General features: G+C 40.3%; 1 protein-coding gene across 4 annotated transcripts in view; it reads left to right on the top strand.

The window, feature by feature from the left end:
• The window catches only part of PTPN12 (protein tyrosine phosphatase non-receptor type 12), a 58,507-nt gene extending 49,916 nt beyond the window's left edge, over positions 1–8,591 (top strand). For 2 of the 4 annotated variants that reach the window (XM_081927691.1, XM_081927693.1), the window contains 5 exons: positions 2,682–2,762; positions 3,357–3,448; positions 5,456–5,483; positions 6,858–6,974; positions 7,723–8,591. In XM_081927691.1, coding sequence (XP_081783817.1) covers positions 2,682–2,762; positions 3,357–3,448; positions 5,456–5,483; positions 6,858–6,974; positions 7,723–7,784 — 380 coding nt within the window. In that variant the 3' untranslated portion in view covers positions 7,785–8,591. The remainder of the gene's footprint in view (positions 1–2,681; positions 2,763–3,356; positions 3,449–5,455; positions 5,484–6,857; positions 6,975–7,722) is intronic. The other 2 variants (XM_081927690.1, XM_081927692.1) reach the window with 2 other exon arrangements.
• Positions 8,592–16,603: the final 8,012 nt, after the last annotated feature.

Here is a 16,603-nt window from a genome sequence, read left to right as displayed (position 1 = left end):
CCACCTCATGGGTCTTCCCAATTTTATCTGTGTCCAGTGTTGTTTCTAAGGTTTGTGTTTCAGATGCACACAGTGCATTAACAAGCCAAACACACATTTGTTATATCTCTGTTGGGTCTAGTTGTTTTGCTCAGTAGTTGTCTAGGTACTTGGGTGGTATTTCCTTAATTCTTCTAATAGCAATATTTGTAGAAAGAGTGTTTGCGCTTTATTTCTTTTGTTGCGCATGCACATGCATCCGCTCTGACCTTTATACCCACCTTAGGATAGATACTATAAAATGTTAGGTGTTTAAATAAGTCTCTCCTGCTCCCCCTTTCCTTCCTTTCATTTCAGTGTATGCCTTTAACGTTTTGTTGGCCCTGAAAGCAGTTGGACTGTTTGTTTTTTCCTAATTAAAAGAATTAATATTTTACTGGTATGTGGGAATAGCTCCACCTGAATAGGTGTGGAATTGCCTGGGTTTAATAGTAGAAGCAACAAGTTGGAACCCACACCAAAATGTAAGGTATGCGCTCCTTCAGGGCTCTGGAGTATGAGCCCTGGGCTGTTAAGTGCTGGGACTAGGTTTTCAGGAGGAAAAACTATTCCCTCTCCTGAAACTGTTAGTTGTGCTAAAAGGCTCGCATTTGTAGCTGGAGATTCGCAGATGTAAACTGGATTGCATGCAGATCTTATTGGGTTCGTATCTCTAGACAGGGCTGAGAATGCTCCATTCTGAAATTCTGGAGAGCTGCTGCCAGTCATTGTATATAGTACTAAGCTAGTTGAGCCAATGGTAGAAGGTAGCTTCCTCTTTTTAAAAAAGCATTAAAAAATTGTTGCAACGTGGGTCCTGTTGTCTGGTGACTTCCAAGATTTTTGGATGTTTAGGATTGCTGAGCACAGAATGTTGAGGGTGGGATAGGATGGGGAGGCTTGAAGTAGAGAAATGGAATTGGCCACTCCAAGTCCCTAATGTCTTCTAGAATCCAGAAGGTGGGTGGGGAGGTGAAGAACTCCCCTACTTGCCCTGTACAGGGATGCTTCAGAGAAGTGGGAAGGAGCAACATACCTTCTTCCTGCTCTCTAGAAATCCAACCAGCTTTCATTTACTTTCTTCCAAGCAGCTTTACTGACATTCTTTTCCTCTATGGACTGGTGTAGCTGTTGTGCACAGGGGAAGGGACAGTGCATGTGATCTGCCCAGCTTTTGTACTGACAGGTCTAGTGTGCCCTGAAGTCTTGTTAGCTACCATAACTCAGCTAGATTCTGGCTCACCTGTTGCGGCTTGGCATCCAGTCTCCTTGCTCGCTCCTTGCCAGGTGTGGGAAAGTGTTTCATAGGGTTCCTTCCCAGAGGTTCCTGTGCCTGACACTGTGTATCACAGGTGCAGGAAAGGTAGGTGTGGGTTGCCACCCCTGCAGTAAGTCACACTGAGCCCGCTACCCTAGTTTATTGTGGCACGTGAATGCTGCCTCTGCGTTGTATTATGGACTATGATCTACTGGTAGATCACTCAATGTCTGTGGTAGATCACAGCTATATTCTACAGGTCTGGTTGCCTTAGAAGCAACATATCAAGCATTTATGGTCTGTTATAACAGGTGAGAAGTGTAAAGGGAAGTAAAATAAGAGAGAACAGCTCTTCTTCTACTGTTTATGCACAGGTTCTTAGTGAGCTGGTTATCTCCTTCAGGTGCTGTAGATGTGCAGCCCCACAGCTTCTGCTTTCAGATACCTGGTTAATTTTGTTCACAATTATTTCAAAATACTTGGATTTGAAGACATCGACACATCTGAAAAAAGAACTTCTCACATTTACTCCAGGATTAAGTTTGAAAGTCTGTTCCACATTTGAAAGGAATTGTCTACATGACATATTCATTGTCTGTGAAATAATACAATGGTGATTGAATCTGTCCAGTCTGTTCAGCAAAAATTCTTCAGTCGACTGAACATCCTAAATGCATCTTTCATTGCTGTGCAAATCTGACTTTTTAGTAGTCCATTAGCCTCAATGGATCTTCCCTCCTCTACTTGGGCGGTGTTTCCTTGTAACTTTATATTAATTAATACAACTTCTAGCAATAATATGCAGCTTGAAACCAGAAGTTTAATATTTTGACCCTACCTGTTACTGTAACATAGGCATTGTCGGCCAAGCTCTGTAAACTGCTTGTTTTAATGCATTGACAGCACAACTCTATTGTATGTCTATTTAGAAGTCTGTCACATTGAATTAAAATAGGATGTGCTCCCAGATTAGTATGTATAGGATTGCAACATGAAAGAATTTCAGTTGCCATTACTTACATGACTTTCCTGGGAAAGTAGAAAGGTTGGATCCATTTTAATCTAATAGTTAGCTTGGTTAAAGGTCTGCATCCTGTCATCTTAATGAAAAAGCATTAATCGAGTGTTGCTGCAGTTCCATGGCTTCCGCCAACTACGGGCATCTTGCCAAGTGAATTAATACATCAGATAAGGCATCTAAATACATTGTGGGCAGCCAGCCATTTTGCGGTTATTGTACAAAACACACTTGTACAAAGCCAGCAGGGCTATGCCCGGCTGTGAAAAGTATATTCAGTTAAAACCTTTATTACAAATGATTTAATATTTTATTTTGTCCCAGGCACTCTTTTACATAATGTATCTGTTTAAGTGTTAAGGTGTTCTCAATTTTTGGTGACTTTAGATGCTGGTGTTTCTGAAGACTCATCTTCTCCTCCTTTACCAGAAAGAACTCCAGAATCTCTTGTGCTTGCAAGTGAGCAGAGTGAGTTTCATTGTACTGTGTTGGTTTCACAAAAGTCATGAATCAAACGTGTGCATTAAAGGAGCACTTTGGCCAAATTGCGATAGATACTGAGGTAACCAGAAGCTGGATAATGCATGTAGTGACAAACAAATAGATGTTCAGGTAATTTTAGTTTGCTGCATTATTGTTTTGGCTTATATAGTGGGCTTCCACTTACCCTGGTTACCTATGGTAAAAATTTTCTGGCTGCTGTGTTGCATAGAAAGATACATGCACCCACCATAGTGCCCTGTGCTGTGTTTATACAGGACTGGGCTCCTACAGTTGTCTTGTTCTCCCTTTTAGTCAGTTACTGGCTTTGGAAATGTTAGATTGGGAAACAGCAATATACAAGGGGCTATTCAACTAATTTTTACATGGTAGACCCACTGAATTTAATTTCAGTGGGTTTACTGAGAAAAATTCATTGACTACCATTTTCAATCCCCATATTGTAATGTTGTGTATTTTAAAAATATTGCAACTACCAATCTTGCTTAACTGTTAAGCTTTTATTGAACTTGTACAGCAGCATGTCTACTGAATAATGTATTTTAAAATTGGTTTTCATAGTCACAACTTCCCCCAAAGCTGTTATCCTTCCGCGATCTGCTGAGTGGAGTTTCTCGCAAGACCAGAAACCTTCTGATCAACCAAAATGTACAGTAAGTATGGGATATTAGCTTTGGGAATGTGCTTCAGGGACGTACAGCAGCCATGTGCAGCTTCTGGTCTCCAGGCCTAATTAGCTCCACTGGGTCTCCCCATTTCTCCGGTGAGGTTGCTTTGGGCAGGCCATGCCCAGCTGTCACTCACCCAATGTCCTATGATATCAGGAATGAGATGGATAAACTGTGGGTGCAAAGGAATGACCATGAGCTCCAACTGGGAGCTCCAGAGTATATTCAATTCTTGTCCGAAAGAATCACAGCTTGCATTTGGCACCAGGTCACAAAGGGACAATTGAGAGCACAATCTAAGCAGTGTTTTCCAGTGGCTTCTTTCCCATACTTGATATCAGCATGGCCCATGGAGGGTTGGCTACCTTTGGTTCTGGCCCTCTGACTGAAAGTGGTTCCCAGTCCCTGGGATACACCCTTTGAGGGAAGAATAAGTGTCTGCTTGTTCACTCATTTTTCTGGTAGCTCCCCAAAGTATCACTTGACTTTTGATTTCAATCCAAATGATTTCATAAAATCTTTACCCTCCCCTCATCCAAATTGTTTGTGCTAGCTTAAGAAGTTTAGCACACTGAAGGAATAGCTGCCTCCCATGTAAACCTAATAGGTCTCAGTACATCAACTGCACTCTAGAGCTTCTGCTGGGGGTACTATTTAGGAAGAAAGTAAGATTAGCGTGGAGGGTGGGGTGGGAGTTTCTTGTCTTCCCCCATATTTAGAATTTGCTAACCAGAAGGGTCACCTGAGCCCAGCATGGAGGATTTTCTGTGCAACCTCTTTAGGAAAGCAACTGATATTTTACTGTGTGTGCATGTACAAACCCTGGCATGTATGGTTGTCTTGTTTTCTTTTTAGCAGAAAATGTCATTATGGGTTTAATTTTTTCCATGGAGTTATCATACTATATTGTAATTTAAGCCCCTAGAATATGTTGAAAGAAAAGGGAAGCTGTGATAAATAGGGATGCCAGATTCTTGATCAGCGTCCTATCCCTAAAGAAGAGAAACGGACTCCTGTGTGGCTCGGATAATCCCTTTAAACCATGATCTATGTTTTAGGATGTAATTAGGTGATATCACCATTGATGTCTTCTATTAATTTATGAGCAGAGGGCGATGTTTATGTTACAAATTTATTGTAATGTATGATGTTGGTCTTTTGTTTTTGTTTTGCTTTGGTTCTTGTCTGTTTTTTGTAAGTTTTGGCGGTTTTAAATTTGGAGGTTCAAGTACATTATGGTGGTATGGGAAACTGTCGTGTGACGGGCCAATGGCCGTAATAAAGATCAATCCAATCCAATCCAAATAGGGATGCGTGGGTTAAGGCATAAACAGTTGCTACCTTGTTTTTTTTTTACTTTAAAACTTGAACAAATCCCTAAGAATAATGAAGTATTAAATCAGAGCTTTATTGTGTGTGTTTGTGTGTAAAATACTGTCTCACACACTTATATATGAATGACAACAGAAAGCTTAAAGTTGGGAACTGGTCCTCCAGTTTTTATTGACTGCCAGATACTGTCATCCCTGGCTGCTGGACATGCTGGTTTTGTCATATGCCACGCTTCTTTGTGTGGTATATAGACTTACTGGCATCTGAAGAACACTACTATTTTGAAACTGCCTAGATGTTATGGTTGCAGTAGCAGAAATGCCAAAGGAACAATCAGCCTTTACTTTTCGTAGGATTTCATTGTGCAGTAACATTTTTAAAAAGTTGATACTTCCAATTGAACATAGGCATCTAGCATATGAATACGGTGGCCAGGTGAAAAAGTAGCCAGCATTCCTGAACCTTTAATATATGCATAAAAGGAACTTTCTCTTTCATACAACTGTTAAAGTTGTAGGCATTATGTTTTCTTTTTTCATCTAGGCATTTTATGTGTGAATGGAAGCATTAGAGAATGTGATTTTTTTAAATAAAAAAAATCATTATCTGAATCAGTAAAATATTTTTGAACCAACTTAAAAACATTTTTATTGTTAACAGGGATTGAAAATGGCGACTACACAGCCTGGTAAGCAATTCGTTTTTTAACTTTAAAAGGGACGAGATGTTTTGTTAATGAAATGAGATGTTGAGCTACTGAAATATGCTGCTACTTGGCTGCAATAGGTGGATTTCTCTCACCCTAGATGCATCTAGAAAGTCATTCCACTTATGTATGGGGAAAGCAAAATAGCATTCTGGTTGTAACATCTAATAATAATAATAATAATAATAATAATAATAATATTTATACCCCGCCCATCTGGCTGGGCCTCCCCAGCCACTCTGGGCGGCTTCCATAAAAACATCTTAGGCCTATGGGGCTGCTGCTCTGAGACTGGACATAGGGGACTGCTGTTTGAAATGGGGAGTTGAATAATCCTGTGTGAGAGCAGAACAGGTTTTCATACTTGACCAGTATTTTTGTTTATAAATAGCAGCTGTCCTTGTGAAGGTTGTTTAAGCTAGGTCAGAATACAGGAGAGTAGCTTCTGACCAAACATTGGTTAATTAATAGTTCCTCAAGTAGGATGCCAGTATTCTGAAAAAAATTCTGTTCCAAGTAATGAGGCTTTGACAGATGAATGCCTTGATCTAGAAGCTTCATGTGCACAACTCCCTCTCAGTGCAACAACTTCTCATTTCATCGCAATCAGTCAGGTTTTTATTGTTTGTAGCCAATGGCCATTACAATGCAGCTCACAATATCGATAGCTCCACTTACACATGCCAGTGCAGGAAATGAGACGCCCTTCCTTGCATTACTCTGAATATCTTTTTATTTGTCTTCCAGTGTGTGAGACTTTGACGTGCTAGTCTTGAAGCCAGAATTATGCCTTTTAACATGGATGTAACTTTAAGGAACAAAGTATTTCAGTTATCAAGGCAATATCTACAACATTGCTTTTAGTGTTATAATACAGTGGTGCCTCGCAAGACGAAATTAATCCGTTCCGTGAGGCTCTTCGTATAGCGTTTTTTTCGTCTTGTGAAGCAAGCCCATTGACAGCTTAGCGGATTAGCACTATTAGCGGTGTAGCGGCTTTTAGCGATCAGCTGTTAAGCGGCTTATCAGCGGATCAGCTGATAAGCGGCTTAGGAAAAGGGGGGGGGGGGAGGGAAAAAAACCCGCAGGAACTCGCAAGACATTTTCGTCTTCCGAAGCAAGCCCATAAAGAAATTCGTTTTGCAAAGCGCCTCCAAAATGGAAAACCCTTTCATCTAGCGGGTTTTCCGTCTTGCGAGGCGTTCGTCTTGCGGGGCACCACTGTACTAGGCCTTTGGAAACACTCTAAACCATACTTAGGACAAAACTGGGTATTAACAGAAATTTGTTTTTATAACTGAATACTTAGAATTGCAAATACGGTTATGCGTCAGTGAATTTCTTTTTCCTCCCCAGATCATCCTGAGATAGCAGACAAATCACAGTTTGATACTATACCTCAGCTTCCTCTTTCCAGTCCTGTTGTTAAAAGAGGTCCAACGCCAGAAGTTCCAGTTGAGACTACAGATATTGGTAAATGGTGGCTTTTTATTGTTTTCTAGCATTTGGTTTATCGCAAACTACTTGATCTGTACACAACTCTTGTAGGGTGGCTTTTGAAAATACATGATGTACATTATTTGACCAATGGTTAATGTATCAGGAGGAAACAGTTTATTTCTTGGGAGCCACAAAATCTCCTTTGTAACAGCTAAAGGTTGAATTCATTGTGGATAAGAAGCAATAATTGTGGAAATCGAAGCACATAGTTGAGATGTCAAACTAGGAGGAAACTTTGTTAGGCTAGTGACACTAAAATGTTACACAAGGTCTAAGATATATGGGCATAATTTAGCACCATTAATCTGGATAAGGTTCAGCAGGAAAGATTACTTTAAATGCAGTCAGTAATTGTGAAAATTACTTCAGTTTGTGAGTAAGCTGAGCATGTAAAAAGTATTTCAGACTCTTAATTTTTACAATTTATTATTCCCACAGGGAATAATATGAGAGGCATCTCACACGGGTTGTGATAGTTGCTTTATGAACATGCCTGCTTATTTTGTCCTTTTCCCATTTCTTTTGCTCTTTTGGACGAGGTGCTTGAAGCATAATGAACACTTGAAGAAAAGCCCCTTAGATTGAGAACTTCTTTCAAAACAGCAGAGTCCTATCTTTTATATGTTTTCCTATATTGGCTTTTCATTAGTAGTATTTCTTTTCTTTTGCTACATTCGTTTTTTCAACTTATAACAGTTCTTTTCCCCTTTCCCTTTTTTAGGTTTTGGTAACCGTTGTGGAAAACCAAGAGGACCAAGAGAACCACCTTCAGAATGGACATGATGCAAGAACAAATGGACATTTTTAAATTATACTGGAATATTCCAAGTGCCACTGAACTCGATCAATAAATAGTATTCCACTTTTTATTTTTTGGGACTAACACAGTGTACATGCAACTACACAATGGTACACTCTTCTATACATCCACACAAACATTAAGCATTCACAAGAGTGTTTTCTAGTATTGTAATCTAACTTTGCTGGGGCCATCAATCTGCCTTACTACATTTAGGAAAAAGTATTACATATGGTTTATTTTGTTACTTCAAGTATTATTGCCTTAATGTCTTTTAACCTGTTACACACTGTTTATAGACATGTTAATATGGTGAAACTTTTGACAAATTGAGTTTATGGACTTTTTTGCTAACGTTTGATTACCATGTACACTTTATTTTGTATATGTACAGGGCAAGCAGGTATATAATTTGATAAAGCTGCAATCATAAAGTATTAACAGAAGGTGTAAGAAATCTCTGCATGACCTAATTTTTTGTGTGTACCTTGTAAATTATTTGCCCTAATGTTTTAGTAAATAGTTTTCATTAAAAAAAAAAAGTTGGGCGCACATCCACAATTACAGGATAGCAGAGATGAAGATTGTAATACATTTTGTAAATTGTAAGCAAAAGGTTATTTTTATATTATATACAGTTTCACTGTCAGTCATAATTTGTCCTGGTTTTCATCTAGTCATGGAGTCCATAAGTGCCTTGAAAATATCAGACTTTAGCATGAATATGTTCACTGATTGAGATCAGCATATCAACTTATTTGAACTGCCAGTAAAAAAAGAGAACACTTCAATCCACTCTAGTTATCATTTGTAATATATCTGTTAAGAATATGTAGAATCAGCTTCTAAAAGGAAAGCATTTAAGAGTGTATATTTATTTTACAAGCCCTTCAGAGCCACACTGGTAAGAGATCATTGAGAGAACTTCAATGTACCAATGAGTTTCATTCTTACCCTTCACCCCCCTTCACATGATGTGTGTGTAAAACTCTTGTAGTTGGGTAGGAGAGCCGAAAAGAATGCCAATATATTTCACGTCTGGCAACCAATGTGCCCCTTGGGTTTCAGATAGTACATGGGTAAGGTACCCCTGCCCATACGGGCCAGTCTTGCCAGACTCTGGGGTTGTGTGCCCATCTCACTTAAGAGGCTGGGGGCCAGCGCTGTCCGAAGACACTTCCGGGTCACGTGGCCAGCGTGACAAGCTGCATCTGGCGAGCCAGCGCAGCACACGGAAACGCCGTTTACCTTCCCGCTAGTAAGCGGTCCCTATTTATCTACTTGCACTTAGGGTGCTTTCGAACTGCTAGGTGGGCAGGCGCTGGGACCGAACAACGGGAGCGCACCCCGCCGCGGGGATTCGAACCGCCGACCTGACGATCGGCAAGTCCTAGGCGCTGAGGTTTTACCCACAGCGCCACCCGCGTTTCAGATAGTACATGGGTAGAAGAGCCTAAAAAGCCCAGACAGACATTTTCCACGGCCCTCCAACGGCTATTGTAGCTCATTTACCAGAAGTAATGTATTTAGTGTTAACTTTGAATTGTATACTTGATTCTGACCAAATTAACCGCCTGAAGCAAATTAGCAGGATGACCCCAATATGACCATGTACTATCTGAAACCAAAAGGGCACACTAGTTGCCAGATGTGGAATTCCCCCCCCCCTAGCTCTTCTACCCCACTATTGAAAATATACAGATTCAAGATTTATTCTCATAAGGATCCACTACACATATGTTTGTTTCTGTATTAAGAGAATATTTAAATTAAATAACTCATTTCTTTACTGGTGTTTCACAGATATCATGCACAGGGCAGCAGTTGAGGGGGGAGCCTAATGATGCTCTAGAGATATGATAGTGTTAAAATATGAGTTTATGCTTTCATGTTTTCCATATAAAAGTCCTGCCAAACTAAAACACACAGAAACAGGATTAGTCTTTTGAGTTCAGTAAGGCACTTCATACTGTGTAAGAACTTCAGATTAAAATTAATATTGGTCTTTCCCATCAATTCTTGGGTGTTAAAATGCCCCCGTCAGGGTCTCTATTTATGCAGGTCTGGCACTTGATCTAGTCCAGGAGTGGTTGCTAACAAATTTCAAAGGAATGAATAATGAACCAGAGGACTACAAACACGCCTGTTACAGCATTCACCCCTTTCTCCAAGAGGCTTGAGGGGAAATTGTTCCTGACTTTCATTGGTGTCAAGACACTATTTATCGCCATACAAGTGGAATCATTGCAATAACAATGGTAAAAAAAAATTGACTACACAGGGAGGCCAAATGTGTGGAACTCCTTATTTGCTTGGGGAAATTGTTCAAACTGGCCTGAAGCCTACTAATCCCAATTTATTATTTTTATGCCACCCATCTGACTGGGTTGCTTCCAACAAATTAAAGCATCAAGCATTAAAAACTTCCATTGGTTGTCTTCTAAAAGTCAGATAGTTCTTTATTTCCTTGAGATCTGACGGAATGGCGTTCCACAGGACGGGCACAACCGCCCTTTGTTTGGGCAAAATGATTTTTGGAAGGTAGGAGAGAAGACAAATTTGACTGTAGCAGTAGAGGCCCCTTTGTGACTATGGCTCTATTTATGTCAGAATATGGTCTGTGGTCAGAAAGGTTTGCTGAAATACAGGTGTGTATTACTTATGATTTTAGTAGCAAAGCAACCTTATAAGGCACTCGCAGGAAATAAAAACAGAATCAGATTTCCCCCCAGGGAACAAGTTTTATTGAGAATGTGAAACAAAAATCAATTGACAATTTAACTACTGAAAGCTGTTCCACAAAATGGAATTCATTATATAATAAAAGCAAGGGATGGTGACGGGGAAGGGATGAGTTGTGAGATGTGTGAGGCAAAGGAGGCATTTGGGGGGGGAGGCAGAGAAATGAGATGGTAATTGGAAAGTGGATGAGTAAAATGTTAAAAGGGGGAGCAACGTATCTTATCTTTATACAGTGGTACCTCGGTTTACAAACTTAATCCTTTCTGGAAGTCCGTTCTTAAACCGAGGCATGCTTTAATGAGGCCACCTGCTGCCAGTGCCCTGCCACTGTTAAGCTTCCGTTTGTAGACCGAGGTAAAGTTCGCTAACCGGAACACTACTTCTGGTTTTGCGGCGTTCTTATACCGAAAAGTTTGTAAACTGGGCTGTTTGTAAACTGCGGTATCATTGTAGTCTGAAAACAATGCCAAATGGAGCCAGGAGTAGGAGTTTTTCCAAAAGGCAGCATGGTTTCCTTTGCCACAGCAAAAAGACTCAAGGGGCAATGATGGCTTGAGTGGCTACAGACATTGGTGCCAAAACCAGGGAGCTAATCAGGCTGAGTTCCCAGCGAGATCGTGTTTGAGTTCAAAGAGTCTTAAGAGAATTATAGTATTTGAAAAATGACTCCAGCGGCAAATGAAGAAAAGACTCCAGCAAATAACTGGAAGGATTGACTGGGTTTTTTGGTGCATTTTTTAAAAAAAACACCATACACATCAAAAGTAGAATGTTGACTATAAGTGGGTGTACTGCAGTAGTAATTAGATGGTCACATGAGAATTCAGGGAATCAATAGTCAACTGCTAAGTGACGTCTTGAGTGCAACTGGGAAGTGGAGGTTAGGCTTTAACAAGTCCAAGTCCTCAGACTAGCACTGCCAGAGAGCTGGGCCCTTTTCTACTGAGCAGTCTTTTCCAACCTAAAACCATGCTGATGTTTTAGACTACAAATCATCAGCCTTGGCCAGGAAGCGTGCAAATTGTGTCTGAAGCATTTGGAGGACACCACGTTGGGGGGTACAATAGATGATATCCTTAGTACATAAAGTGTTTTCAGAATGTGCCAAAACTGCATCACTTTTGGTACATATCTTCTGGGGGGTGGCTATTTCCAAGACTGGGTGCCACAACAGAAAAGGTCCTCTTCCTGGTTGTTGTAAGGTGAAATTCCACAGGAGTTTCTGCAGAGGATCTTTATACACTAGTAAGTTAAGTGCAGGAGATCCTGAGGTAACCAGATCCTAAGATAATGGCCTAATTTCTGAGTTAAATGTTAGGGTTTAGGGAAATGTTCAGGATGTATATGTGCAACTGAAGGAACTATGAGGGGATGGGTTGATAAGGGACTGCAAGGTGTGGCAGGTGGGTGGGGGTGACAAACCAAGCAAGCAGGGGTGGTATCCCTTCATACATAACATTGTAATATAATCCCACAGCAGTTTGTGGCTGCTGATTGGTGGTACTGCAAACTGCACCATGACAACACACTAGCCCAAGAACTGCTGTGTTGTCATGGCAGCATCCGAGACCAAGCAGGGAGGAGATGGGTGACCCAGGCCAGTGAGTGTGTGGGTGTCCCCAGAAGTGGGCAGGCATCCTGAGTGAGCAGCCAGTCCGGACAAGCCAGCCACTGGATTTACAGTGGTGGTGGCATGAGATGAAAGTGACCCACACCGAGCCTTTCAACCAGTGATTTCCAAGGCTGAAAGGATCAGTATGGTGCAAACTGCAAGCATTTCTATGTTCCCCGTCGCTGCCATAGATGATAGGGGAGGGGCAGCAGAGGGGGAAAGTTCCACTTCACCTCCCTCCCTCCACCCAATGCTGCCGCCACCACCATGGCTGCTAGGGAGGGAAAGGGGAGATAAGCCTGCTGTTTAAAATGACAGTAGCAGCTGTGACTGGGAGGTCTGCTGAGATGATAGTAGTAACAGCCCACCCATCTATCTGGCTGGGTTTCCCCGCCACTCTGTGGTTTCCAACACATATAAAAATATAACATTGAACATTAAAAACTTCCTGTTACAGGGCTACCTTCAGATGTCTGCTAAAAGTTGTGTAGTTGTATCAGGAGAGGAGGTATAAAGGGGTTGGGTGTGGCAGGCAGGTGGGGTGGACAAGTAAGTGGGCGGGGTGGTAGCCAGTGGCGTAGCGTGGGTTGTCAGCACCCGGGGCAAGGCAAGTAATTTGTGCCCCTAGCCTGTGGATTTTAGCACTCGAGTCTCTTCCACTAGATTAGCGCCCCCCCAGATGTAGCGCCCCCCACGCTACGCCACTGGTGGTAGCTCCTACTATAAAAGGGGGAAAAAGTGATCTGCCAACCACTACATGCTGCTGCTTCCCTTTGGCACCAACTGTGATCTGTTTGGGGAATATTTCAGTTTATATATAGTTTAGGGTTTAATAATTCTATCCCTGGGTAAAGAATTCCATATTTCATGAAAGGAAATGTAATTAAGTACAAACTTACATTTTGAAGGGAAGAAACTGTGCTATCTCAATATCAACTATAAAAATCATTCAATCATAGTCTGGATTTTTTTTAAGCCACTAAAATGAGCTGTAATAATTTGTCAAAATAATTCCACAAAATATCTAGGGATTCTTATAAAAAACAACTTATTTCAAAACTATCATGTGTAGATAAGGTTTCTTAATGCCAAGTTTTTTGAACTGAAATGCATAGGTCCATGTATAACTCCACAAATGGTCATCTCAGGCAATTATAAATATATTGATAGAAAATAAAATAATTGGTATGGATTTTTAAAATGTAATTTTTAATGTTCTATTTTGTTGATAGTCCCATCAAATGCAATGCAGAAAGTTTACATAACATTAGTCTTGACCTTATCTCAAAATGTATACCAAAAAAAGGACAAAAAAATTACAATCCATTTCTGTGACTTTTAGATCTTAAAGAGGGACAAATTGAGAAAAATCTTAGGTTATGGAGGAAGAACAAATTTGTAGTCCATGCAGTTGCAGTGCATGTTATTTTCTAGGTCAATTAGCAAGGAGTTTGAAAGAAAGAAGTTTGGCATGTTGTTTAAAAGAAAACAAGCATTTTCAAATTCTGCCTTTGTGAATAAGCAATGCAAAATTTGCAGTGTTTTGTCACCAAGTGAAGTCATTAGCTCCAGAGACAAATGCACTGTGCATTTTCTCATTATTGGTTCCCATAAGTTGAGATGGATGTGATGTATCTATAAATACGTTCATCCACATGTTCTTCATTCTTTGCCTGCAGCACTTCCATTTTTTTCCTAGTTATCTCATGAATTTACATTAGACAGCTTACACTGTAATGCGACTGACGTCAGGAAACAGCCAGTTTGCCTGATCCGTGTGACAACAGTGAAAAAGTATAGAATAAAGTTAAGACAATATTCTTCATTTTCTGGATCCTACCTATATAACTGCTATGCCCGCTCCCAGTGGCTGCATCCTAAAATGTAATGCTGTGACATGGGACAATACATCTAGCCTCCCACCACCCATGCACACCCATCATCATATCTCAAAATTAAACATTTTCCAATCTTAGCTATGGTAAGTGAAAACAAGGAACCTTTGTAGACTATTTTTTTGTGATTAACCACAGTTCATCCTGACTCAAGTCAACCCAGCATCCTGCAGTAATCCAAAATGGTACCAAGAGCTTACAAATTCTCCACAGGTGCACAGGCTCAGGGAGGGATAGGGGAGAAAAGAAGGCAGGTACATGTCCAGGAAGAGCTAGGCTTGTTTTTGTAACGCTGAGGAATTGTTGCAGCTGAATCAACCTGTTTTTGGAAACTTGTTCATCAAGTTCACTCTATTATATAGGATGCTGTATCCCTAGCCTACTCATACCTCCAAGTTTGGACTATACTTAAAACAGTAATTATCAGAAATTCTACCTCATTTATTGTAAATTCTCAAACTGAGAAGTCTCTCATGAGTCACATTAAAGCACCTTAAACCTGCAACATTTAATAGACAAGCCAAAATACAATTTTTTCTAGTCAGAGATGACCTCTGTGAGTATAGAAAGAGGGGGCAAAATGAATGATATATTACTTACAGTACTTATTTTTAAACAAATAGAAAATGATTGCTTTCGAATGCTTTAACTATCACTGGGCAACATTTTTTTTACTTTTTGAATGTTGTCTAGATTTCTACAACTGATTTAGGGTATTTTTGCACTGCTGAATCAGGAAATGGCCTCCATCAGGTCAGGTTTTTGTGCTATGTTGATTTGAAAAAATCAGATCTCGTGACAAAATCGATTACATTTTTGTGGCATTATCAGCTGATTTTTGTCAACACATATCATCCTAAATATGTTTTTAAGAGAAAAAAATGTTTTTCCAACAACATATATTGATTACCTGATAGAAACATCAATTACTGTAAACTGAATGGTGGGCATTGATAAAGGTAAGTACACGTAAATTGCATGTTGCTTCACCATTTTTCAAACTTCAGGGCTTGAACTTCCGTTTCTTGGAACTCCTGGAATGCTCAGCGGCAGGGAGGTCTCTCTTCAGAGTCTCTCTGTCAGAGAGGAGGTTTTTTTCCTTCAATCTGGATGCCAACAGTTTGGCAGAGTCCTTTGAGAAGCTGAGGTCGCGAACTAGATCATTCAACTCCTTTTGGGAAAATGGATGTGGAGCATCATCTTCAAGAACCACTTCTTCTTCTTCTTCTTCATGTCCTTCAACACTGGAGGCATCTTCGTCACTAATGTCAGGAAGTTCTCCGAAGATAGGCACTGGAATTTCATCACAATGAGCTACAGGACGACTTGCTGATTGAAGATCAGGATACTTGAGGCTGTTCCGGTTCTTTCTGTTGACCCCGTCACATCAGAAGCGCAGAAGTAGCAGTCAGTGACATGGTTTGTCGGCTCCCTCCAAACCATGGGAATTCCAAAGTTCAGACTCCTCTTGCCATTGGTCCACCCGCGTAGAGTCTCAGTGCATGCCTTGCACACCATGTGTGACACCCAAGCTTTATCCTGGTCACCAAATTTAATACCAAAATAAGAATGGTAAGCACGCCTTATGAAACTTGTGACTGGCTTCCTATTAGGAGCAATGGTGTATTCTCCCCCAACTTTATGCTTTGCCGCACCAATTTATGGAAGATTTCGAGGTTTTTTGACTTCAAACTGATCCCTTTTCAACATAATCACCCAGAACTATTGGACCTGAATACTTCTTGTCATTAAAATAATCATTTCCAATCAAAACAATTATTCAACATGGCATTTTCCCCCACCAACTTCTTCTAAAATGCTCCACACAAGCGTACATGTGAACAAAAAAGTAAAAAAACGACATGTGGCCATAGCTCAAAAACTTGACCTGATTGAGCAAAACCAATGTGATTTTGGGATTCAGCGCATCAGATTCGTCCTAAATCACCTGAAAAAACGCAGACAACAAATTTGTTGTTGACCAGTGATTGTTAAGCAAACTTAGAAGTTCAATTTACTTGATCATTAGGGTATGTGTAAGAGACAAGTTTAATTATAAAGAAACTAGACATTCCACTTTTTTCTTGTTAAAAGAACAACAAAAAGCACTGAGCCATTGGACTGAAAAAGATGAGACCAACCACCACTGGCAATCCCCACCCTAAGTTAACTACTAAGTATGTTGGACTTATCCCAAACAAATGAACAATTTGGTGATATGTGAAGACTGCTCCTTTAAATGTTTACCCAGAAATAAATGCCAAAGAGCTTAATGGGATTTATTGCTATGCTGCCTTATGTTCAAATGCAAATGTTTTTGTAGAACAGTACCACATAAAGCTCTGTGAAGTTGTGGGAGGCAATTTTTGCATTTCCTACATTAGATACAGTTGCCATCACAAAACCCACCAATTCAGCTAAGTTTGGCAAAGAGATATGGAAGCCTAATAGATGTTCTTCCACTTTCAAAGTGTCTGCTAGGTCAATAATTGTAGTCAAATTAGCAGCAAAAATCAGTTTAGCTGCCTGTTCTCTTGCCACTTTTATGCTAAAC

This window comes from Podarcis melisellensis, assembly GCF_964234715.1.
Source record: "Podarcis melisellensis genome assembly, chromosome: 10".
Classification (NCBI taxonomy): Eukaryota; Metazoa; Chordata; class Lepidosauria; order Squamata; family Lacertidae; genus Podarcis; species Podarcis melisellensis.
The sequence above is the reverse complement of the archived record's forward strand: the minus strand, read 5'-3'. Positions and strand labels throughout refer to the sequence as shown.